The 9,974-nt window shown below is 36.3% G+C and overlaps 1 protein-coding gene across 3 annotated transcripts; it reads left to right on the forward strand.

The window, feature by feature from the left end:
- Window positions 1-31: 31 nt before the first annotated feature.
- Window positions 32-9,880, forward strand: LOC129440524 (uncharacterized). 3 transcript variants are annotated; one of them, XM_055199924.2, is made up of 8 exons: window positions 32-121; window positions 244-303; window positions 389-515; window positions 1,468-1,625; window positions 5,615-5,820; window positions 5,893-6,055; window positions 6,133-6,242; window positions 6,362-9,880. In XM_055199924.2, exons 2-8 carry the CDS (start codon window positions 252-254, stop codon window positions 6,812-6,814), a joined length of 1,269 nt encoding a protein of 422 aa, XP_055055899.2. In that variant the 5' UTR covers window positions 32-121; window positions 244-251; the 3' UTR covers window positions 6,815-9,880. The 3 variants fall into 3 exon arrangements, with proteins under 3 accessions (XP_055055899.2, XP_055055884.2, XP_055055892.2); XM_055199909.2 differs by having other exon boundaries at window positions 33-121; window positions 1,465-1,625; XM_055199917.2 differs by having other exon boundaries at window positions 45-121; window positions 247-303; window positions 1,465-1,625.
- The last annotated feature ends 94 nt before the right edge of the window (window positions 9,881-9,974 follow it).

Consider the following 9,974-nt stretch of genomic DNA (forward strand, 5'->3'; position numbering starts at 1 on the left):
CAATGAAACCGGTGGTTTCACGTCCTTTTGTTAAGCTGTAACATCTGTCCTGCTCTCACTTTTTTTCTGTTAACCCACTGATAATAGCAGCTAATGAAATCTCTCCATCTCTCTGGTTAAGGTAAACCAACAGTATAGTCTATCTGTATGTACGTGTATGTGCTGCTTACACTTATACCATCCAGTTTACCAATTATGTTAAACACTGCATTTTAATTCGTGCTTTTATTTTTTACACGTCAGTAGCTGGGATGCCCGTTGGTCCCATAAACGTGTGTTTTTTTCTCTTGATGCTGAATTCAGGTGAGTACATTTTTCACTTTTAGTCTTTTGTTTTTGTTTTTTCAGGTCATGTCTGTGATCTTGCACTTGTGTGTGTTTCTTGTAGAGTCTGTGCTCGCTTTATGTGAGGTGAGAGTGAGGATACTTAATTTTGGATGCCATCTTGACTGGGAGTGCCCTGATGCCAACCCTGACACAACTTACACGGTCCAGACTCAGAGCAGTACGAGTGGGTGGGTTCATCTACATCAGTGGTTATCAAACTGAGGATATTTTTTGAGCTACATTAATTTATCATACATTCTGTGTAATTAATCATAAAAAAAAAATAAGGTTACTAACTAATATTGTATCATTTAATACTTTTTGTTAAAATCAAATTCTAAGTTTGAAGTTGTTTTGTCATGATTTTTCTTTTGGGGAGGGACGTATGCCACTGATACACGTATCTGTAAATGGGACTCATTCACTAAGCATGCGTACGCACAAATTTGTTCGTAAAATGTACAAATCATGATTCAAGAAAAACTTTCATACTAAAATGTATTTTAAATGTGTGCAAAAACGTAACAACTTAGACCACATATGCGCAATAATCATGAACAAGGAGAAAGAACCCTATAATATATATCTGTGTTATATATTTTTTCCTTGTTTATAATTATTGGGTATATGTGGTCTACGTTGTTCTTATGTTTTTGCATACATTTAAAATACATTTTAGTATGAAAGTTTTTGTTGAATCATTCGAACAAATTTGTGCGTACGCATGCTTAGTCAATGAGACCCAATGTTTTTAACATCACTACATCTGAAGTCATATAAACAGTTAAAATAGTCATAAGAGCAAAAGCATTGACATTAGAGAGCGGCAGGTGAAACTGCGTGTGGTGTAGTTGAAAAACCACAAACAGAATCCAGGCCTGCTGTATCACATGAAACTCGCTATTGTCTGTTCGTCATACACGCAGGTTTCCTCTGAAAATCGAAAAAGCCTCACTTTGCCCTCGTCTTGTTTCCTTTATTTGTGATCATAGCTACAGTATGTGGATGAGTTATGTTTTTAAGAAAATGAAAGTGGTAAATTGCATATTTCTAGACGGCTGCATGGCAAAACAATCACCATTTGAATCCTTCTGACATTATAATGTTTCTTTGAAATGTTGCGTTTGTGTTTGACAGCAGACCATGGAAAAATGTTTCAGACTGCATCCAGATCTCCAGGAAGAGCTGTGATCTGTCACACGTCTTTACAAACCTAAACGTCTTCTACTTCATTAGACTGAGTTCAGAGAAGCAGTTGGACATCATCGATGAAACATACTGTGACCCAATAAATGACGGTCAGTTTTAAAGCACAGCTTTGAATGGTTGGATTTAAAATGACAAAAAGATACAGAAACATTGCTTGAAGAAAATGGTATTCGTTCATAAAACCCAGACATGGTTTGTAAAGGGATAGTTCACCCAAAAATGAAAATTCTGGCATCATTTACTCGCTCTCATGTTGTTACAAACATGTATACATTTCTTTGTTCTGATGAACACAAATGAAGATATTTTAAGGAATATTTTGAACCCCATTCACTTCCATAATATTCTTTTTTTCCTCTCCTACACTGAAAGCCCTAATGCGGTTTGTACTCAAAAAGTCAAGCAATCATGACTTAAATTTACAATTTTGGATCAATAAATTAAATTTTTTTGTTCTTTCAACTTTTTAACTTACATAAACCATAAACTTAAAAAATCAAGTGCAATTAACTTAATAGTTCAAAATGCTGTTAGGAATATCCATAAGCCATTGCGCCTGAAAATTTTGAATGATTTATCTTTTGGTCCAAGAATAACTATTGATAGAACATATAAACCAGTTGATAATACAATTTCTTAGAGTTTTACACTCTTTGTAACAGTATTGATGGGGGTTTTTTTTAGTAAATTTATAGTTTTTTTTGTGAAGTCACAAAAAAAATTGGTATGCACACTTTAAAAACAAACGGTGCTATATAGCACCAAAAGTGGTTCTTTGCTCGCAATCATAGAAGAATCGCCTTCAGTGTCATATACCACCGGTGAAGCACCCCTGTAGAACCGCATAGTGCCATTTAGAACCAAATGTGGTGCTATATTGCCCCGATTTGGTTATAAACACGTGCTTCACTGGTGCTTCACCGGTGCTACATGGCACCAAAACGGTTATTCCATGACCACGAGCAAAGAACCAATCTTGGTGCCACATAGCACCGTTTGTTTTTAAAGTGTGCATACCAATTTTTTTTGTGACTTCACAAAAAAAACTATAAATTAGATTTGTTGGCTAAACAACCATTACTTATTAAAGTAATTAGATTAAACATGAAAAACTTAGTTTACATAACTTTTCAACATCTAATTTAAGGATAAGTTTGGTATGTTACACTTAAAGCCCTGTTTTCAGATTGTTTATGGTGAAATAGAACGGTTTTGGCTGGGGTTTGGACGTGTGGTGCTGGCCGGAGTATTTTTGGGTGTTTGTTGCCTCGCCTCACACCTCTACGGTGGCTGCGTGTGTGCACTGGGGCAATGCTTCCTAGAGTGCATTGAACTTTCGTTTACAAAGACGTGAAACTCACCGAGTGGTCAGGGGTGTTCACTGATATGCTCACACAAAAATCGCTGCAAAAGATGCTCTTCAACAGGTTTTATCGTAGTTTTTGTCCAACTCCATTGACTTGTATTAGATGTGCTGTGAGGTACGGTACTGTATTACTCCGGGCCGGGAACCTTGTTTGTATTTTTGCAATTGGCAAAGGCGGATTATCGCCACCAACTGGGCTGGAGTGTCTATTATTCAAGCTCTCAACACAAAAATGTACGGGTGTGAGGTGTTTGGAAAAATAGGTCCACAAGTTTACAACGAATGCTAAAACACCTGTTGGAAAGCATCTTTTGCAGCGATTTTTGTGTGAGTATATCAATGAACACCCCTGACCACTCGATGAGTTTCACTTCTTTGTAAACGAAAGTTTAATGCATTTTAGGAAGGATTGTTCCAGTGCACCTATGCAGCCATTGTAGAGGTGTTGGGTGATACAAAAGAAACCGAAAATTCTCGGGCCAGCATCATATGTCCAAATTTCAGTCAAAACAGTCTATTTCACCATAAACAATCTCCTTTAACATATGTAGTAGGCCTACATGTATGTGTAACACAAAAAATCAAGTTACCGGGTAGACTTAAATGTATGCAAAAATAAGTAATGCCAAATAACTATAAATAAGTAATGCCAACTACTATAACAATTGCGTCAAAATTAAGTAAATCTAGCATAACATTTTAAGTATTGAGCCACGTGATTTCCCAATTTCCCATGATGCCTTTCCAACCAAAAATTCTGACATCTGTTGAAGACATTTTGTGAAGCACATGCACTGTAAAAAAAATCCAACCTTTAAAATTGTTCTTTTAAGTAACTTGAAAAAAATTTTTTTTTGTTGAAAGGCGTCAATTCATTTCTTTGTGTTCACTGAATGAAATAATCAAAAATATACGGCTAACAAATATTATTTTGTTGACTGGACGTAGATATATAAGTTTTTGTCCAATTCCTTTTACCTAACTTGCCAAACTGAGTAAACTGAACAAGCAATAAAAAAACAATGGTCTGAATGGTTCCCAGCATGCATTGCGACATGTTCACTTCTTTGGTTAATATTTACAAAAAAGATGACTGTTTTAATGTTTACTGGCTTTATTTATGTTGTTATGTTGTTAATGTTAGTTATATGTTGTATTTAGAGTAATTTTGTAAGAATGATGTTTGTTCATTGTTACCATGATTGAGAAGTGTGTGTTTAGTGTAGAGAAAGCACTGTGGGTAAGCGCGCATCATTGTTGCCTTACAGCAAAAGAGGTCTCTGATTCAAGAAAGGGCTAAGTCAGACAAAGACTTTATTCAGGAGACCTTTCTGTGTACACTCCCACAGTCCATGCAGGTTAGCTGAGCTGGATATACTAAGTTACCATTTACCCAACTTCACTTTGGATTTACTTATAATATATATGCACCATCACACTTTTTAAGTCATCCTAACTTGGAATAATTTTACTTAAAATTAACAAGAAAATATGTGTTTTATGAACTTAAATATTTGAGCTCATGTAACATTCTTTACTTAAAAATTTATAAAACAAAGTTTTCTTGTTAATTTTAAGTAAAATTATAAAAAGTTGGGATTACTTAAAAAGTGTGCTGCAAAAATGGTGCATATATATTTTTAGTAAATCCAACACATCATTTTTTAGAGTGCAGTTTGTTTTGTGCTTCTGTGAAGACTAAAGTTCGTTCATTGATTGACATAAAGTTGGTCCTGAATATCTTTCATTACACATTGTTATATAAAGTTAAATGACTATAACAGTTCGGTCTTTATGAACACCAAGTGAACTTAACTGTTTAAGTGCACTGTACAAACTCCAAGTTTGGTGAACTTAAAATTTTAAGTTCAATTTGGCAAACAAGTTAAGTGAACTTAAATATATACGTTTTTGGGAGACCCATTACTTAATTGAATTGAGGCAACGAGTTTACTCATTAAAATGAGTTCAGTTAACTTATTAAAATGGTTTGGCTACAAACGTTGCTCAAAATTTCTTCCTTTGTGTCCAGAATTTTCATTTTTGTGTGAACTGTCCCTTTAAACCTCCCTTGACAAAAAGTGCTGCTCAGGGGTGCAAACCTGTCACCTTTTGGCGAAAGATCCGATACGTTTTTGAAAGTGAGGGGGTCTGCAACAGGTCTCAGTAAATAAAATTACGACAATCATGACAATTTAGGTCTTAAGAGACAGTAAACAGCTAAAAGAGAAAACGTACGTGTAAAAGTATATTAGATCCGGACTTTGGTCTTAAAGGGGAAGTTACCTCATTTTGCTCCTGTCTGTCACTCGTGTTTATCAAACAACATTGAGAGAAAAAACATTAAACAAAAAGTCATTTTTGTTCACATTAATAAATGCATTATGAACAAAAAATTATTATATTGTATATAAGGATTTTTTCATTCTTGTTTATGTCATTACAGTAACTGATGTTAGTCTGAGGTGCATTAACTAATGTTAACAGTTTCAAATTTGATTTAAAAATTAAAATGCTAAAATTAATAAGATTTACAATAAATAAAATACAAAGTATAATTGATATATAAACTGTCTATATTTGAACGCTTGTGTCTTTGTCACCTTTTTCACCCCTGATGAGTTTGCACCCCTGGCTGGAATAAATGAATTAAACAGCTTAGTAGTTGCACCTTTAATACTTTCTTTCTTTTCTGTCCATCGCTCCTGCCAGAGGCCGCCACATTCAGTCCTCCATCCGTCACCATTTCAATGGAGAACCAAAGCCTCTGGGTGACTGTATATTTTCCTTGTGCTCCATCCATAAGCTGCAAACCTCATGGAGAAGAAGCACTTTGCCCCTGCCCCATATCTGACCATACAAGCGACCTCTCAGTTACAGTCATACTGTACAACAAAAATAATCCCTCAGACACACAGGTATGCAAGTCTATTTTCTTCATTTCAAATTACTTTTCGGTTTAAATGCATTTTAATTCTTCATTCTTGAAGATACGATCTGATAGAAATGTGGAGGAAGCATCTGTCCGGAAGGAATTTGGGTTCCTCATATCTGGGAACGTGTACTGCGCCGTTGCCAACTTCACATCTGAAGGCCATCTTGCGCCTTCACCCCCCAGCCCTCCGCAGTGTATTTACGTACCAGCAAAGATAGGTACAGCATGCATATATTATTTTTCAGAATGTATTCAATTGTGATTTAGTTGCACTAACGGCCTGCATTTTCTCCAGAAAGCCTCCTTGTTGTGGTTGTGTGTGCTGTCCTCGTCGCTCTCGTCCTAGCATGTTTTCTCCTCTGGAGACAGTTTGGGTCTTCTGAACCCCCTCTGCCCAAATCATTGGTATGGATTTCATATTAAAAAGTTAGCATACCAAATGTTTATTTATTTTTAGTCAGTCCATATTCCTATAAAAAAATGTTGTCCATCTCCAAACCATATTTTATCCCACATTGTTTCAGAGGTTACTTTATGACCAGGAAATTCAAAATGCGACATTTATTGACCCCAGCAAGGCTGCGTCTGACCGCGAGAGCTTTGAGGGTGACAAGATTTCTATTGTATCCCTTTATGAGTTTACACTCATTGACAACCAGTCATACTACCACAGCTCTCAAAGTCTGGGCAAGGGGTATTACAAAAGCCCAATGCTGCAGGATCCAAACTACACTGAGGATTCTGCAGGGGTCTTAACCGTGGAGTCCGAAGGCTTGGAAATCGATGGAGCCGATTGTTTTGAACTTCTCTGGACATCAAATGTGACGCAGGAGAGAGGGGAAAGATATCCATATCTGAGTGAGACCCTGAACATCCCTTTGAGCTCAGTGCGAGTGAAATGCACAGAACGGGAAGAAACGACTGCTGGTCCAGAACAGGGTAGAGATGTTACGGGCCACATGTATGAGGACACTTAGAAGAGCATAAACCTGTGTGTATAGAGGAGTGTATTTGCTCCTTGTGTTGGGTTAGCAGTGCATAAGGTCATGGGTTCGAACCTAGGAAACGCATCCTGATAAAAAAGTGTATACATTACATTCATACCTCTTATATACCGTATTTTTCGGACTATAAGCCGCGTTTTTTTCATAACTTGGCTGGTGCTGCGTCTTATAGTCAGGTGTGCCTTGTAAATCAGTATGAATTAATTTTGACATTTATGAGGCAAGAGACAACATTACCGTCTACAGCCACAAGAGTCCGCTATATGCTGTATTTATGTAATTCAATGAATTCAGTGATGCGGAATGACGAGTCTGCGAACTTCACGCTAGTTGGCTTGTTCGGTTAATTAAGCCTATTCAACCTTCCAGATAAGTTCTGCATGCTATGGTTTATCGTTTAAATAACTGATAATATTACTTTAAAGGTGCAGTGTGTAATTTTTAGAAGGATCTCTTGACAGAAATGCTAAATAATATACAAAACTATATTATCAGGGGTGTATAAAGACCTTTCATAATGAACCATTATGTGTTTTTTTACCTTAGAATGAGACGTTTTTATCTACATACACCGAGGGTCCCCTTACATGAAAGTCGCCATTTTGTGCCGCCATGTTTCTACAGAAGCCCTTAAAGGGACACAAGGCAGCATTTTTATGTTAATAAATCATCTTCGTAAGTCGGTATATGGTTAAATGACTCATTACTTGACGAATGAAGTCTCTCTCGCCCGCCCCTACCGTCTGTAGGAAGAATACCCCACTTGCAAGTTCGCTGTATCCGACCCGGTGTCCTTCAGTCTCGTAAAGTCTCAGATATAGAAAGCATTTACTCCCAGACACTAGGGGGAGCTAGTAGAGAAAAAATACTCAGACTTGCCTTGTGTGCCTTTAACGGACAAAATGTTTTTACTAAGTTGTCTCCGACGAGGGCATGTTTGTCCGGTGGAAACTACTGTAGATTTTCTATGTGTTTCAAAAACGAGGGGTGAGCAGTGGGCTGAGCCGTTGGTTGCAATTCGCAACCTTACCACTAGATGCCGCTAAAATTTACACACTGCACCTTTTAACGTACAGACATCTATTCAGCCTGCTGTTCTGTGCTATTGTTTAGTTGAATAACTTGCCTTTCCAGATTAAATGTCTGTTCTTCGGCTTGGATTTTGTGAAATAATTTTCTAAATAAATGCGACGTAGTCCACTGCGACTTATATGTTATTTCGTCTTAATGACGCATTTTTAATAATGCGGCTTATACTCTGGTGCGGCTTATAGTGTGGAAAATACGGTAAATGTAATGCACTGTAAATCGCTTTGAATCAAAACGTAATATCCGCATTCTGATCATTCTTGAATAGTTGCTAGAGGTGGACTATACTGGTAAGAGGTGATATAGTGGCCTGCACTGGTAACCAGTACGTTTATATTTTTTATGCAAACAATTCTGCGCCTCTGTCCTAAATTGTTTTTATCATGGTTACAAAACCAATAACCTCCTACATTGTAATCATTTTACCAGAATTTATTCAAAGTGAGTTCCCTATGCATGTGTCACTTATCTGGTCAAATGCCACCCATCAGAATTTAGCTGTCATTAATGCTACACTCCACATTTCATGCGCTAGTGTTTGGGATACCCCCTACGGTTAGTGACTCACATCAGCAGAGCACTATAAATCCTTATTCTGTTTGAAGGATTCTTTTTTGGGGGTAATTTTGTGTTCGGTATGGTCTCTGTGCGGTTCTCTGACTCAGTTGCCCCATTCTAACTCTTATTTTCTGCGGTGCGTGTCTCACAGTTAATCATGTTAAGGTGCACGATTTCTGCTGATGTCGCTAAATAAACTGAAACGTTTGTGGAAACGCTCCCAAAAAAAGCACGTATTATTGGAAAATGTATTTTAGTACGCATGTTCAATTTTACATGATTATTTTCCACTTTTGTGTGTGTTGTATATCCAGATGACGACGTCAATGTAAAGCTTAGTTTGTGCGGTCAAGTTTGTTGTACTTTTTGGTGCTATTACAGGAAATTTGTTAATAAATGCTGTTTAAAAAGGGGAAATTTGTTTTGTGACTAGTTGACTTTTCCTAAACCGAAACTTTTGCCACCTCCAGACTGATTAAGCTCAAATATTCAATGCCATTACCATTAATATTTGACTTGCTTTAAATGTCAAGTTTCTGGTTGACCAAATGTAGCAGAGTGGAAAACAAGTCTGCATGGGTTACGATCCGCTTTAACAAACCACAGCCCACAATACTGAAAAACAACATGTGCACTCAAATGTACACTTATCACCCAGTTCTGCCAGGCATCGAGCGTGGTCTAAAAAAAGCCTTGCTTATGTTTTAGTATTTTTTATTATTCAATTATTTGGTAACACTTTACAATAAAGTGTTAGATAATGCATTTATTAATATTTATTAACATTAATAAATATTGAACAATATAGTATTGTATCAATTCAATTTATTATTAATATCAGCATGTATTAATTCTTGTTAATGCCAGTCCAGTTATTTATGTTAGTTCATTGCATTAAATAATGTTAACAGTTAAAAGTTTGATTTTATAAATGAATTAATAAATGCAGAAATTAACTTGAACTAGGATTAATCAATGCTGTAGAAGTATTGTTCATTGCTATATGTTAGCTAATGCATTTACTTATGAAATTATTACCAATTATATTTGTTAAAGAATTATAAATAACAACTGCTTTTGTAATTATATCAGTGTTTGCTTTTAAAGTCAAATTCTGTCTGATGTCATTTGTCCCAAACATAATTTAGTAATATAAACTTTGTATAATGACAATCTAATTTACTGGGGTTGACACATTTAGGTACATACATGTACGATTCGTATTAAATCGTGAGAGTGATCCTCATAGGAGGCTGTGACTCACTATCTGACTCACTCTGCACATAAGAACCAAACACAGAACCCTCACCCATTGAAACCTTCAAAACCACCATATTCATTAGAACCACTCATTATCATAAAGAATAAGGTATGCCCCCCATGAGCCTTATTTAGGGTTTTTACAGAAGATTTAAGTTAAATAAAATGTTTAAACACCAAACAGAGACCTCCTATTGTTATTACAGTCTTAAGTTGTCTAAATATG

Source organism: Misgurnus anguillicaudatus, chromosome 21 (assembly GCF_027580225.2).
Source record: "Misgurnus anguillicaudatus chromosome 21, ASM2758022v2, whole genome shotgun sequence".
NCBI lineage: Eukaryota > Metazoa > Chordata > Actinopteri > Cypriniformes > Cobitidae > Misgurnus > Misgurnus anguillicaudatus.

What these genes read in the sequence shown, in the direction of transcription:
- LOC129440524 (XM_055199909.2), top strand. Translation starts at nt 252, where the DNA reads ATGCCCGTTGGTCCCATAAACGTGTGTTTTTTTCTCTTGATGCTGAAT. An exon ending in TCTCTTGATGCTGAATTCAG is followed by an intron (nt 304 to 388) that starts GTGAGTACATTT and finishes TGTTTCTTGTAG; the next exon opens with AGTCTGTGCTCGCTTTATGT. An exon ending in ATAATCCCTCAGACACACAG is followed by an intron (nt 5,821 to 5,892) that starts GTATGCAAGTCT and finishes TCATTCTTGAAG; the next exon opens with ATACGATCTGATAGAAATGT.